This window comes from Lates calcarifer, linkage group LG20 (assembly GCF_001640805.2).
Source record: "Lates calcarifer isolate ASB-BC8 linkage group LG20, TLL_Latcal_v3, whole genome shotgun sequence".
In the NCBI taxonomy this organism is placed as follows: domain Eukaryota; kingdom Metazoa; phylum Chordata; class Actinopteri; family Centropomidae; genus Lates; species Lates calcarifer.
In genome coordinates, this window is record NC_066852.1 from 21,586,552 (window position 1) to 21,601,432 (window position 14,881).

Genomic DNA, 14,881 nt, shown 5'->3' on the forward strand with positions numbered 1-14,881 from the left:
CACACTTATACACACAGAAACACACACACACAGGTTACAACTGTCACAACTAACAGGGTTATCACTTGTCGTGGTGCTAGATGCAACTGTAAGGTATGAGGGGCCAAGTACAGACAATTATTTCTCAGTAATTTACAGAAAGGTATAGTATCCAGTATGTGTGTATATCAAGACTCATGACAAGAGAAGCCAGCTGGATGCAAGAGTAATGATTTCAACTACTCTAATGTATAAATAGAATACAAAAATGGCTGCACATCTTTCCTTTTATGGAAAGCTACACTGTTTGTTAAAGGATACCTGGTTCAGCATTTGCATCAAGTGAGCTCATAATCTAAGCCCCAGGACATCTCTCTGACAATATCAGCATCAACACGTCAACATTAACACATCAGAGGGCGCATTTGACAGTTGTGACAGAAATGGGGCAGAAAATCCGGTAGTTACAGTACTGGCAACCACTCAGTTAATCATTCAGCGTATTTTCACCGTTGAGTTTGCATCCCTCCTCGCCTCTCAGCTCTCACCCCTCCCATGCAGCTCCGGTGACATTCCTCCCATGCCAGCTGGACATTCCAGCCTCCACTTCCCCCACAGCGACCAGAGGTGCCCCTGGATCACCATTTCAACCCTTTAAAAAACGTCCTTGTCCAACATCCCAGCCTTTCTACACTTGCACGTACAAGAGAGCACACCTCTGTTGTGGTCATCTACCGAGTCCCTCAGTGTCTTGTCTTGTTAGACTTCCATTCGAAGCATATGCTTAAGGACAAAGTGAGGTTCTGCTTCCAGCATCATCAAGTAGAACAGATATAATGAGACCAAAGTGAGGGGCTGAAATCCATTTTACTGACACTTTTTTAAGCTTGATGTCAACGCATGATTATAATCCAAATAGTTCTGAAGAGTTTGCTAAATCTACTTAATGCATGTAATCTGAAACTGTAAAAATCACAAAACATGGTGACACAAGGTTGTCACCTGACTGTGATGGTGAGAAATAGCACAATTTATAATATAGATTGTAGTGAATAATATCAAACTGGTGCATCCTTTTGTATTTAAAAAAAATGTTTAACATTTAAATTTCTTCAGTAAAACAAGATCTTCTCTGCATTATTACATCCTCTATACAAACTCGCTGCTTTTTAAATACACACTGCATCAAGCCTCAAATTTATGTTTTGAGTCTGCAGTCACATTAAAATATCACCAAACCACCTATCCAGCACAGACAACTGCAGCTCATCTCTCCGCTCATCTATTATCACGGTCAGGTCAGCCTCACAGAGGGGGCCTCACATACACAAGCAGGAAATATTTTCAGGTTATGCTGCACAGCACAAACCCATCAGAGGCCAGCAAATGGCCTGCAGCATTATTTTGCATACAGACAACATAGGGTGTATGCGTCCACCACTGGGAGGGAGGTGAAACAGGAGAGAGTGATGGAGTGGAGAGAGAGGGAGGGGAAGACATGAGAGGAGGGAAGGCTTGCACCCTCGCTAACCAAGGAGAGAAAGGTGTGGGATGGAAATAGTGGAGGATGAAGGAATGAGTGCTGGCACGTACTGTAGTGGGGATGGCATGAAAGAGCAAGGATGAGAGCGAGTGTCGTGGCGAAAAGATTTACTTACAGCAGATTCCTGACAGATGAAAGAAGAGAGGTACAAGGAAGTTTCAGTGCGCTCTCCTCCAGTGGGAGCGATATCTGTCCACAAAACCAGACATCGCCAAGGCGAAAAGCACCTCATGCAGGGAGTCTAGCGAGGCAGGCAGGAACAGGGCGTGTGTGTGTATGTGTGTGATCAGGATCTGGCTTTAACTGCATGTATGTGTGTGCTAGCGGGAGGGAAAGTGACTGAGGGAGGGAGAGCGAGAGAGAGAGGGAGAGGGAGAGGGAGAGAGAGGCGCTTAGGAGGCAAGAGATACAGAGAGATTGTACAAGCTGACTGGCTGGTGTGAAAATGGGAGGGGGCTGGATTGTCCAATGGTGTGAGACATGAGCAGAGCGGAGGGGATATGGCAACAAAGAGACAGCATTTTTTCAACTGCTACCCTCACTCTCCCTCACCTATCTTGTCTCTCTCTCTTTTTTTATTCTGTGTGTCAGGATAATGTGAAATGCTCAAACTATCAAACTGAAAACTGGCAATGCTTCATATGAGAGAAGTGATAAAAAGAAAAGGCAGCCCAGTCTGTCACTGTTTTACTACCCTCCTCACAAACAGAGTGGAGGTGCAGGGCGAGGAACAAGAGAGATAAATGACCAAATCCTGCTGGGAATTCATGGCTGGAAAGAATGACAAATGTGGAGCTCAGCTTTAAAAGGGGCGATGCCGTTGTTGATGGAGTGGTATATAAAAGGCAGATAGAGAGAGTGAGAACTGAGTGACAGAGACTGAATTGAGAAAGTAAATGGATGTTTAGGGACTTCAAGTTCTTCCCAAGGATAACTGACAATATGATTATTGTTTTTGTCTAATAACTACAGCTGTGGAGAACATATGGTGGTAGAGATGTGAAATATACTGTCAGGAAAACTGTGGTAATGGAGTTTAAAGGATCTGTGTGTGTATGTGTGTGTATGGGCAGTGGAGGCATGAGCACCGTCCTCGTCTCAAGTGTGTGTGGAGCACTTGTGTGCATGCGCAAGGGAAGGTGGTGGTGGTGGGGGCGACCAAACCATCTTCCCAGGATTTTGCTGCGGGAGCACCATGTTGCCATGGAGACTGCATCCAGTGCAGCAGAACACGCAGATGGCTGCTTCTCTCTCCTTCTCTCTCTCTCTCTCTCTCCCTCTCTCTCTCTCTCCCTCTCTCTCTCTCCCTCTCTCTCTCCTTCTCTCTCCTCTCTCTCTCCTCTCTCTCTCTCTCTCCTCTCTCTCTCTCTCTCCTCTCTCTCTCTCTCTCTCTCTCTCTCTCTCTCTCTCTCTCTCTCCTCTCTCTCCTCTCTCTCCTCTCTCTCTCTCTCTCCCTCTCTCTCTCTCTCCTCTCTCTCCTCTCCTCTCTCTCTCTCTCTCTCTCTCTCTCTCTCTCTCTCTCTCTCTCTCTCTCTCCCTCTCTTTGAAACAGTCCAGTTAGCTTCTCATCCCTGACCTGCAAATCATAAAAGCTGGTCTCCGCGCAGGTCTAGAAAACCCTCCAGGTATAGACAAGCTTTTGACTCAGCAAGTAGACAAACTATTTTTTGACAGGAGAGAAAAGGTCTATTCATTTCCTATGTCTCCAAGAAACTGCATGGGAAATACTGCAAGAAGATTAATCATCAAATATAATATTATATATTTAAACATACAACAGTATGTCCAATGTGTGAAAAACAGATCCTCTCATGCTCATTGTGATTACAGCCCATACAGAATCTACATGGTCTGCATTCAGAAGCACACTGTGGGGATACTATTGTAATGAAAAGGTGGTTTTAATCAATAACCATTTTCTAAAACATACCCCAAGTTATCCGAGTGACCTCCTAACACACAGACAGACACTACTGTCAGTGAATGGTATAAAAATTGATATGCAGAGAATTTGAAATTAGCGAAGGTTTTACATTGACTATTCAAATCATATTTGATAAAACATTCAGGACCAGGATTTGAGAGTTAGCTTTGTGTCAATGCATTCATTAATCTGAAAACTAGATGACAAACAGTGGCTCCAGATCTAATGCACTTTGACATTAAGAAGAAAAAACATATACAGCACAGTATTAATGGTGATATCTGTTTTAAGGAAGTCTGTCTAGGTTGATTATCATACTGAAATGACTGGAAAACAGTGGGGATCTGGAAGGTAAGGAATAAGTTTCTTAATCTAGCATGCTTTTGGGAAAATGGTAAGCAGAAATATGACGTCTAGACAAAACTAAACTAAAACATGAATGTTTACCTCTTTAAAGAGGTGGTAAAAAGTTTTAATAATCATATGTCCCTGCTCAGCTACAGTGAAGGTAACAGAATGCCTTTTGTCACAAAATCTCTGCTCAAAAATCTTTCATTAGCTGTGTTGAGGACAGACTTTCAACTAACTGGTAGATTGTATCTTAGATAGATTTTTAAATTGGGCTAAGCCCTTGTGAATGTGGTCAGATGGGTATTAGTTGTGGGAGAGTCGCTTAAGAATCAAGCAGTGATGGAGCTTTGGCTGCTGCAGCAGCAGCAAGGCGTGTGGGGGAGGCTGTATGAGCTGGATGTATTATTATTCTGTTTCCTGACAGTAAGAATAGAAACTGTGACATCTTCTTTGTGTTGTCCAGTAACAAAACAAACGCAGACTGACAGGCACACACCTTGCTGATGGGTGAAAAATAAATTAGCCTCAAGCTAACTTAACCAAATCAACCACAGGCCATAAAGCACAAGCATTACTCTGGGAACAACAGCAAATAGCTGATTTCCTGCAAAATAGTCTAAGAGATGTGTAAAAAATCAGACTGAACCTCATGCCTCCACCTCACTGTCCAGATACCATGAATATCTGCTGGATAATTCTGATTGAGAGAAAGGAAATCTGGTTTTGGTGCGATAGAAGCAATGAAACAAAGACAACTGGATGATAACACAGCATTCTCATATTATACGTTCACCAATCTGGCCAATCAGTGTGGCCCGAACTGCTCCAACTCCCTGACGTTTAAATCCATCTCATCAGTGCAGACAGAGAACAGCATGCATCCTAATCACATCAGCTACAGCAGGGGCAGGAGGGACAATAACATCAACCCTATTTAAAGGTGACTGATGAATATAATGACTGTTTTATGTTACCTCGATGACAACAACCCTGTGACTGCGAGGGAGCTACAGAGTGCTGGAACAGTTAGAGAGGGTACTCAGCTTCATCTTTACCATTTTATATAGCCAGGGTGGAACTACAGACAATGCAAAATGTGTGCAAACAAACACCGCAGACTTTTACATCTGATGTGTGCACTTACCCATCCATTTTGCTATGAACAGGCTGGTCACTAATGAAGGTTAGCAGGTAAACGCCCTAGATTCTCCAGATGCTCCTCTTCTTTCCTAAACAGACAAAAGCTGGAATTAACACACAGACCTGTCAAACCTAAATCAACTGAATTACAAATTGAGAACATGGATATATAACATGTGCAGGGAATATCTTTTGTTTTTTCACATTATCACAGATTCATTTACAGTCAGGTCCTCTTGAATTGTCTACAAACAGGTCACACACTCTTCTTTAAATGACATCACTTTAGTTGAAATTGAACTTATTACTTAACTTACTCACATCTTTGGAGGACAAAGTATTAGTTTTTGAGGGCCTCCATGGCTCTTTGCTCTGTGTAAAAATCTCTGTTGAATTGCACCATCTAGTGGCTGGTTGAGGACAAACTCACCTACAACACTAAACGTTTTACTGGATGGGACTTAAGGGACATATAAACTTAAATACCGTGCAGATAAAATGACAAAGCAGCGCCGTGTTCTCACCTCTTGCTCTTCTTTACTGTGAAAATTAAGACGGAGCCGCGCGTAAAAGCCAAATAAGGCGACAGCGACGAGAAACACAAAGAAACGGTTGGTGCGCGCAAAAGCTGACGACGGAAAAGACAAACATTTCATGCACATGCATACATCCGGGACTACACGGAAAACGGACAGAAATAACCAAAGCCGCTACATCATCAGTGGTCCCTTCTGTCTTCTTCAGATGACCTCGTGGCGCAACGGTAGCGCGTCTGACTCCAGATCAGAAGGTTGCGTGTTCAAATCACGTCGGGGTCATTTCTTTCTAAAACTGAAAATTTGGAATTTATCCACAAAAGCGAAATTTATAATACAGTGATGCAGAACTGACTATATAAGAAAATAACGTGTGAAAGCGACCTGTCTGGTGTATTTACAGTATCACGTCTCAGCTGTGAACACCAATATCTTAAATTTTAAAATTATAGTCCATATTACATTAAGGTTTGCCCTTTTCCTTAAACCACAGATCACTCATTTTTATTTACAATTCCTAGAAATGTAATTATTCATTCACAGGAGCATAGATAGATATACTTAACCAATACCTATCAATGCAAGTTCAAATCAATAGTTCAGTGAAACCTTAAAAAAAAAAAAAAGTCTCACACACACAGTTTGAGGAATCATGTCTGACAGTGTCTCCCACTGAGTAGTCTATAGGTCAACATTCACATTCCCCTCACAGGAGTGTACACTTTAATAAAGTTAAAATGTAGGCTGAGCTGAAAACCTACAATGTGATTTAAAATGAAACTCTGGAAACACATCTCAGCGCATCACGAGTGGATTCTTCACGGTTTTTCTTCTCCAACCTCAAATCTGATTACAACACTCGTAAACAGTCTGATGCCCATAGCTGCTATGGTGGATTAACTTTTACAGCACAAGCAACCACCACAGATGTGGCGCAGTGTTATCTTTTGTCACGTTAATAAAGAGCAGAGAATTTCATTTTGGAGGGACTTTTTTAAACAAGACTTTTTCTAAAAGACTGTTTGCTTCAGTGCTTTATGCTCTGGGCCTCCATGTTAAAGGTAGATGGAAAAGCACAGGTAAAAACATGCAAGTATATCACTTAGAGCAATGCTTTTACTTGATAAAACATATTTCATAGCTGAACTGATTTCATGCATCCTTGAGAAAACGTGTTCAATATTAATGTACCTTTTTGGTCCAGTTGCCAGTTCCCACATTAAAAAAATATCCAAGATTGTCACTATTCAGGCTTCACTTTGTTCCTTTTCATCTCCAAGTCCTGTACAGTCTCCCTTTTGTGTTTTCTCTGTGTCTTTAAGATACTGGCCTCCTCTGTCCTCTCACATGCTCTTCTCTGCTTAAATGCTCCCTCACAATACAACTTGCAAGTCTCACTCCCTCTGTGTCATTTGGTCCAAGTCCCCCCCCCCCCCCCACACCACCCCCTTTTCTCCTCTCTATTCATGCCAGTTTCTCATCTTTCACTTACACAAACACACACACACACACACACACACACAGAGTACACGGTAGATTAGGACAGCCCTGGTGAGAGTGTAACTTGGCGGGGACAACGGGTCACCTCATGTCCTCAGGAGCTGACTCACATGAGATGGTCCTCTGCAGCACTCAACATAATACCACAATGGCTTGATTGTACTCCTGAGCTCTCATTTGACATCAAGCGGGTCAGTGGCCGCTAACGTAGCACTCCAAGTACTAGACTGTTATCTGTGGTTGTCTGCAAGGCCTTGCTTTGAGCAACCACATATAGCTAAGAGAAAAGGCTTATTCTTCATTGTCTTGTAGTCGCTCCATTTCTTAAAAACCTGCCCTTATACTTCCCAAATTCCTTCTTCTATTCTGTTCATTCTGCCCCCTGATTTGAAATGCCAGGCGACTGCAAATGTCCCCATTGAATATGCGCCAGTGGGAGGGTTGGATGTGGGAGGACAACAGAACAGTCAGAAAGGAGCCTGTATTGAACAGCTTGTTCAAGAGAGTATTATTACACTGCAAGAGCTCAAATGAAATGGGTATGAGCAAACCCTGTTGCCCAAGTAACACAACAAAATGTCTCTTTCTGTCCAAAATCTCAGCCACTGCCCGAGCAGAGACACCAGGGTGGCACAGTGGTGGTGGACAGACCATCTAGAAGCCAAGGGGGGGCTGGAAATACCCAGTGTGGGTTCATCAACAACAATGTGTCCTATTCAAAGTAGATTTTCTTGTCATTTCTGCACTTGTCCCTACACCTATGGTGTAAATTACAAATCTGGATGTGTCTTTGTGGTTGTCTCAGTGTACATACTTACAGTGCTGAAAGCCTCAAGGTCAGAAGCCAAACTTCTTTGCTACCTGAACAACTGCCTTCAGGCCAGACTGACAGAGAGAAGAAATAATAGATGAAGTGAAAGGCAAGTACTGGAAACTGAGCAGGCGTCACTAAGGAGACATTGCACCAGTCAGATTTCCAAGGATTTCATGACAAGGGTTGATGAGGAGACATTTCAACCTGAACATCAGCAGATAACAGTAAATGTAAGGTTACGTTATGGGCATATTCCATATATAAGTAATTAAAAAGGTAGAATGTTATCCTTTATTGTGGACAAAAAGACAAAAAAAGAAAGAAATATCTTAGGATTTTTGAACGTGGTTTGACTTCCAAAAATCAAAGCCTTCACAGTTCAAAGCAAGTCCTTAGTTGCCTTGGGTAAAACCATGACAGTGAAAAAAAAAGACAAACTAATTTTAACAATTTAAAACACAAAAAATGACAAAGCTTGGTTTCTGTCTCTAAATAAAATTTTTAATCAACTATTAGAGCCTTTGAAGTTTTGTTCTTCCACATCACCAGGTTTACTTCTGCCTCCAATGCGCCTGAAGAAGGATATCAACCCAGAGCTGCTCACTTGCCCCTCTACGTGATTCCTTGCCTTCCTGCGATGCAATGGAAACACTCCGGGGACTTCTTCTCCCATATTTTCTGTCCTTGAGCTAGAGGAGTATGACCTTTGGAACAAGTCTCCCAGCCGAAAGGCAGAAGCAGGAGATCGCCTAGTTTCATCCATGGAAGCAGATCTGAGGATTGGTGGAGGACCCTGCGACAGAGGTCTCTGATGGGTGCACTCGGGAAGAGACGCAGAACCACCAGATGGAGATGTTAGACTGTCCCGGTTGGCAAGATTGGGAGGATGATTGCCTTCATCACTCTCCCAGACTCCATCATCAAGGTCTTCTCCACCAGATGTTGTAGAAAGTCTTTGTTGGTGTGCTTGTCTGTTCCGATGTGGGATGTTTCTTTGGGAACAGGTAAAGGGGCTCAGGATTGTCCACGGAGAGCCCACATCCCCATTGTTGTTGGCAAAGAAGTAGTCTCTGGTTCTAGGCCGAGGGGTGCTTGGAGTAGCTGGAGTGTCTTGCGCTCTCTCTGAGCGGCGAGGAGTGCCTGAAACTCTGTCCCCATCGAGGCTACTTCTGCTGTTTTGGTAGCGAAATACCTTCCGACTTATCTCACGCATCCTCTCAGCTTCCTCTTTGTTTTCTGGTTGTTCATCCTCGGTCTGCAGTTTGGCTTGTTTCTTGTCAGGCCTCTCCTGTGTAGAACAGGGCGAAGACTCATTTTTTTCTGCTGATGGAGCAGTCTGAGAGCCGTGGTCACTGGGGGATCCTTCGATTGGGGTCAACAGGCTCCTCCTGCATCTGGCTAATCCCTCTGGAACGGTGGACAGAAAGCTGTGTAAGGCTGACTCCAAGCTGGACGAGTCCCGGTCAGGCTCGGGTCCTGGGCCCGACACTGTGGAGTGTCGTTTGGCTGCAATGCGCATGCTCTCCTTCCGCTTGCGCCTCTGCTCTGCTGCCTCTCGCTCTCGGTTCTCCTACAGCCAGGTACAAAGAGGATATATTCAAGGAAGATTTCACAAAAAGGGACGGTAGGACAGAGCTTGTCAAAGTAGTCAACAATTAAAGGTTCCTTTAAAACTTGGGAATGCTCATAATGCTTAGAGAGCATCCCTTAAACACAAATTTTTCCCAGTGACGCAGTATATTCCATAAATTCTTTCTATTCTTACCCGTACAGCTGTATCAAACCGCTTGCAAAATGAATTAAAGATGGAGCAGCACTCTTCCAGTTTGAAGGTAGCTGGGTCTTCACAGAAGTACTCAGCAACAGCATTGCTCAGAGAATTTAGCTCCTGGAGAGATGCTTCTATGTCGGCCAGCTTGGCATCAGCCCGCTGAAAATGTAAAACATAAAAGTGTATAAAGATGAGGGATCCAAAGCAAGAAAATATTCACAAGCTCGGTTTGTGCTGTTGTTCTACATCTTGGTGCTTTTGCACAATTAAGGTCAATCAACAAGGGAAAACCTTACTATGAGGAACGTTTCCATCTGTTGTAAGAGGCCGGACTGTCTGCTGCTGTACAGTTTCACTTCCTTGATCTTCTTCACCTCTCTCTCGAAGTCTGTGACCACCTCCTCTTTACAAATTCTGTGGTATTGAGTAACATTTTTAGTTTTTAATTGAAATATGTGTGACAATATTTGAATTGACTGTTAAATGACCAAAGAGATTATCAGTAAATTAAAGATAGCCACCTTGCTGCCATCCCGATGTGTTCAAGCTGGCTGGGAAAAGTCAGCAACTCAGTATCAATGTCCTCTGCTTGCTGTGGGTGGAAGACAAAGGAGGAGACAGTCAGTTACATAACTGTTCAGTGAATTGACAGAATGCTTTTTTGTAATTTCACAAATACTTTCTTCTGTGAGCATCTGTCCATCCCAGCATTCCTCACCTTGGCAACATAGTGCATGAGGTTCATGCCAGGCTTGTTGGCCTTGGTGTCTGCCAGCTTGAGCAGAGAGGTCATCCTGAAGCCAATGGCATTGGCACTGTAACCACCCTGAATAATAAGTCATTTGAAGTGTCCATTCATCAGTATAATAAATTCTGAGTAAAAGGTCTTCAAACTTAAGTGCATTAGTGTAGGAAATAAAAACATAATTGAAAAGAAAAGAAAAATACCAACAGCGTTCATGTAATTCCCAGCTTTTAATACCAGCCGAATGACTGAGTGGAGGTCATCACAGTCCAACAGCTCTAAGAGGAGAGAGGAAAATGAGATGGAGACAAAGAACCTTAATATAAACATCAAATGGAAGCTAGATGGTGTAAAATAGACCAAGTTAATATTGTCAGGAGCTTTGGTGGAAGTGTGTGAAATCTTACCATTAGCTGCTTTGGTCATGACAGCAACACAGTTCTTCACCTCCTCCATAAGAGGAAAGAATTCCTCTCTCAGCACCATCGTTTTCAGGCGTTCTTCGTAGCTAAAGCCAAAGAAAACTGCTGATTACTGCACCATTACTGATCAGGAAAAGAACAATTCTTTAACTAAGAGGCAATCAAATATTTTTGAATATTTCATAAATGTTTGAGTTACCAAAAAAAAAATCTATCTAGAAAACTCCAGTCTCACCCCGGCACTTTGACCAGCTGCACCATGAACTGGTCGGCCTCAGGTAACACAGAGAGGTTCCCACTGAAGGACAGCAGCTGCTTCACCTGTGAGTTTGATGCAACAACCAGTGATGCATTTTTGTTATTATTCCCTATGAATGAATGAATTCTAAATATGTCACAGGATAATACCTGGTCTTACAGTATTTCTTATTCCAAGGTATTTACATGTTCTTTAGGCTTACTTCATGCATAAACAACCAAAGCAGAAAGATGAGAAGAGTCGAGCTGTTATTACCTCATTTTCCTCTGGTAGCAGTTTACAAAGCTCTTTTAGTTTGCCTGTTCCAAATCTGAGCCAGTTCCCCTGACAAATGTCCTGTACCATTTCTGTCACTGGCCTGCAGATGGAGACAAAAGACAACAATAAAAGATGCCATAACTCACCATAACTTATCAGACACTATAAGTCCTGCTAAATCACATGATTTGCTTCCCTACCTCCCAGGCTGCTGCTGGTTTCTATTCATTTCATTCATTCAGATTTAAAACCTGCTTGAGGTTATTAATTACAGTGAGCATCATGCTCTGTTTTAGTTTTGTATTTCATGTGGCTTTTGCATTGCAGACCACAGTTTAGACCACTGGCTGCATGATATAGATGCCACGAAAATAGTAATATTAATTTAGTAGCTTATTGCAAGCTCTTAGTCAGCAGCCTACATTCAGATCTTCTGCTAAGTTACAGATTTCATTTTTGACATGCACATTTGTGGAGCTGAAAAAATAAATGTGCTCATCTACTCCTTGGAATGCCTGTTGACATCAATCAGCACATCACACTTTACATAAAACAATTCACACAGTGTCCAGCATATGACTTCAAATACCTCATCAAGAGCACTTTCATCACTTACACACAGAGGCTGACGCAATTTGGATTTGACTAAGGTGCTAAAGCAACATTATTGCAGGAGGTAGCTGCTGACACACACTGAGTGCATTTGGTATTCAAAGTGACAGCTGAGTGAACTTTGGACTGAGAGTGACATCATCTTGATAAGTGTCAGACGCAGAAACTGGCTCCAGCGCTGAAGAGGCAATTTATCAGTGCAGAATGTGAAACTTTCTACTGAACTTGAAACTAGATGAAAAGATCCCGTTTGATTTAGGCACTAAAATCTCTCCACACAGAGCCCATCATTGCCCTTGGGGCTCCAGTGAGCACAAAGCCACTGACTCAACTACTTGGAAAGAAGTAGCTGTGGAAAGTAAACCCAATGACAACAGTGGTAAATGAGTCATAATTGTCAAAATAAATGTGTTGCTACTAAATGCTCTCAAATGATGCTTAAAAGGGCATTTCCATGTATTTGAATATGTTCCACTGAGATAAAGAGCCTGTCGGTTGGGTAATGATTAGCAAAGTGGAAGTGGTTCACGCATCAAGATCCGTATTTTTGCCTCTGTGTTTGACACGAAAGCACCTTGCTCTGACTACTGGAGTCCACTTAGTTCTTGTTATGTGTTTTCTTCTCCATGCAGTAGGTTGCTCTATAGCATGGATCATACTCATTTTTAGAGATTTATTTGCAATATCATTCCCTCTTTTAGATTTTACTTCAGCTTTGACCTTACCTCTTGAAATGTCTCAGGAAGATTCCAATATTCATGCTCTTTTTAGAGTCAAGGATTGTGACCTGAAGAGAAAAGCAACAAAAAGCATTCATACTGTTTTGATGAAACAAGTCCATACTCAATATTGTAATTCTCATTGTCTTTGAGGAAGCAAAAACACTCCTGAACACTGTTTTACTTTAGCAGTTCCTCACTGATGATATAATTGGTATGGAACTTTTAAAAATCACTTCCTATTTGTGCGTTCATTACTTCCCTAGCATGTGACTTTTGTTTGAGGTTACATGTCCATAAAAACGACATCAGTTTCTGGAAATCAGCTATTGTTTTATCTAACTAAGTTCCAGATGTGACTGAAGTGCAACCCCAGTTTACCTGAGGCTCCTGCGGAAACAGGTCCATGCCGTCACACTTCTTCAGACCCATGACCCTTGAACTGCGTAGCGACGGCCGTTTGTCTACGTGACTAAACAGCTCCTCCATGCTCCGAATATCCAGCACCAGGTCCCTCTGAGGCCGCTTCGATGTCCAAACATTCAGTTTTCCCAGGACACGCTGGCTGGGGATGGTGTCCCAGTTCAGTTTTTTCATGGATCTTCTCTGGACATTACGAGAGCCAAAAGGAGCGGCGGTCAGAAGAGGAGGAGGGGGGGGAGGAGGAAGAGGAAGAGGAGGAGGAGGAGGAGGAGGAGGAGGAGGAGGAGGAGGTGGTGGTGGTGGTGCAGTCGTAACACACATGGTGGGGGAAGACCCACCAGAGGATGCTTGGAGATCTGAATCTTCCTGAGCATCCAGAGGCAAAGGAGGAGACAAGCCCTGAGAGGAACAGTTGGGAGGAGATGCAGATTTTAAAATCAGCACTCCCTCCATCTGAATCTCTCAAATCCAAAGATGATGGATGGAAGTATCCCACTGCTGGCCACTCAGATCTGAGGAAATACAGTATAAATCCATAAATTGCTGTTTTTGACAAACAATGTGATTAGTGTGGAACATGAAACTATGTGCTCTGATATTCTATTTATTCTTTATAAAATCATCAGGAACAATCTGTTCCAAATGCAAAGTTTTCTCATTGTTAATAAGAGTCATATTTTTCACTGTGGAGGCTATTGCATTTTAGCAACATTGAGTGACCTGTCAAAAATGGCAAATGCTGAAGTTTGTCAGTACTGTGCCACCACTTCTTTACTCACCACACTCACAGAAAGACATTTTGTTGTTTTGCCTTCCCCTTTTCTTCTATACAATAGAATAACATTTGCTCCATATTTATATTCCCTCCCCTTGTTGTTCTTTAGTGTATAACACGGAACGTCATTGAGAAAATCTCACTATTTAATGCTTCCCTCTTCACAGCACAGGACAATGCCTTGCATAAACTGAATTATACCTTATTTTGCTTATTAGAGCCTAGTGGTGTATTCGGCACAGATGCCATCCAGCAAACAACATACTCACACATTTCAGCGTTACTCTAAAATTGAGTCTTACACCGTTTGCTGCGCTGTTTATTGTCGTGGAGGGTAGCTGTTTTAACAGGCAAACCAACTGCAATTAAATGTGATTATACTTAAAAACACCCTATTTGGTGGAATATTCTTATGCCGAATATTAAAGTTGACACAGAAGACTCTGAAAATATACTCAAAGTTGTTAGAATATGTCTGTGCCTTTTCCGACAAACGAGCAATCGTTAATTTGACATTTTCGTTGCGACAATTTCGCTGTCAGTTCTTGACATACAATCACATCCTTGGAAAACAACAAAACATGTTCCTGACTTAACAAATACACAATAAAACGTACTATGGCGTTTTAATAGACTCCGAGCTGTTACAAAAGCACAGTTACTCATTAATTTGACTCACCGTGTTTTTCAATTGTAGCTGTCAAATCCTCACTCCGGTGTCGCCTCGTGCTTCTACAGACTGCTGTAGTCAGCCTGCCTCACAAACAGCAGTCACAGGTGCAGAACAGGCCTCCACCAATCAAACTCAGCTTTACAGGTACGGGAACGCCCTTTTGGGGAGAGGTAAGAAAAAACATGGGTATTCTGGATAAGTTCAGGTAAAATTGAGAGTAGCGTTGTATGAATATATGTGAATACAAATGCTACCATGTCTTTTATTGCTATAGATAGAAATAAAGGCAAAGAACTAGATATATATTTATATATGTACAAATTTAACAACACAACTACACTGTGTGAAATGTCTGCTTATTCAAAAACTATTAGTAATATTGGATGGAGAACTTCTGTTAGGGTTCCAGTTGTTGCCATTATCAAACAGGAGAATTT

The 14,881-nt window shown here is 42.3% G+C and overlaps 1 protein-coding gene and 1 non-coding gene across 2 annotated transcripts; one reads left to right on the plus strand and one right to left on the minus strand.

Moving 5' to 3' along the window:
* Positions 1 to 5,683: 5,683 nt before the first annotated feature.
* On the plus strand, positions 5,684 to 5,755 carry trnaw-cca (transfer RNA tryptophan (anticodon CCA)). The gene has a single exon. It is a non-coding gene; the product is annotated as a tRNA-Trp (tRNA).
* Positions 5,756 to 8,055: 2,300 nt separating this feature from the next.
* Positions 8,056 to 14,874, minus strand: fhdc3 (FH2 domain containing 3). The gene is made up of 12 exons (XM_018691502.2): positions 14,451 to 14,874; positions 12,955 to 13,508; positions 12,580 to 12,641; positions 11,240 to 11,342; positions 10,961 to 11,046; positions 10,711 to 10,811; positions 10,511 to 10,581; positions 10,277 to 10,384; positions 10,080 to 10,150; positions 9,855 to 9,972; positions 9,553 to 9,717; positions 8,056 to 9,357 (listed from the first exon to the last, which is right to left on the minus strand). Exons 2-12 carry the CDS (start codon positions 13,447 to 13,449, stop codon positions 8,293 to 8,295), a joined length of 2,445 nt encoding a protein of 814 aa, XP_018547018.1. The 5' UTR covers positions 13,450 to 13,508; positions 14,451 to 14,874; the 3' UTR covers positions 8,056 to 8,292.
* Positions 14,875 to 14,881: the final 7 nt, after the last annotated feature.

Bases quoted from the DNA above. Each gene is read 5' to 3' on its own strand.
- fhdc3 (XM_018691502.2), bottom strand. From the start codon at position 13,449: ATGGAGGGAGTGCTGATTTTAAAATCTGCATCTCCTCCCAACTGTTCC. The intron at 9,973-10,079 runs GTGGCTATCTTT...TCAATACCACAG, and splicing joins CACATCGGGATGGCAGCAAG to AATTTGTAAAGAGGAGGTGG. The intron at 9,358-9,552 runs GTAAGAATAGAA...ACCTGGCTGTAG, and splicing joins GGTTTGATACAGCTGTACGG to GAGAACCGAGAGCGAGAGGC.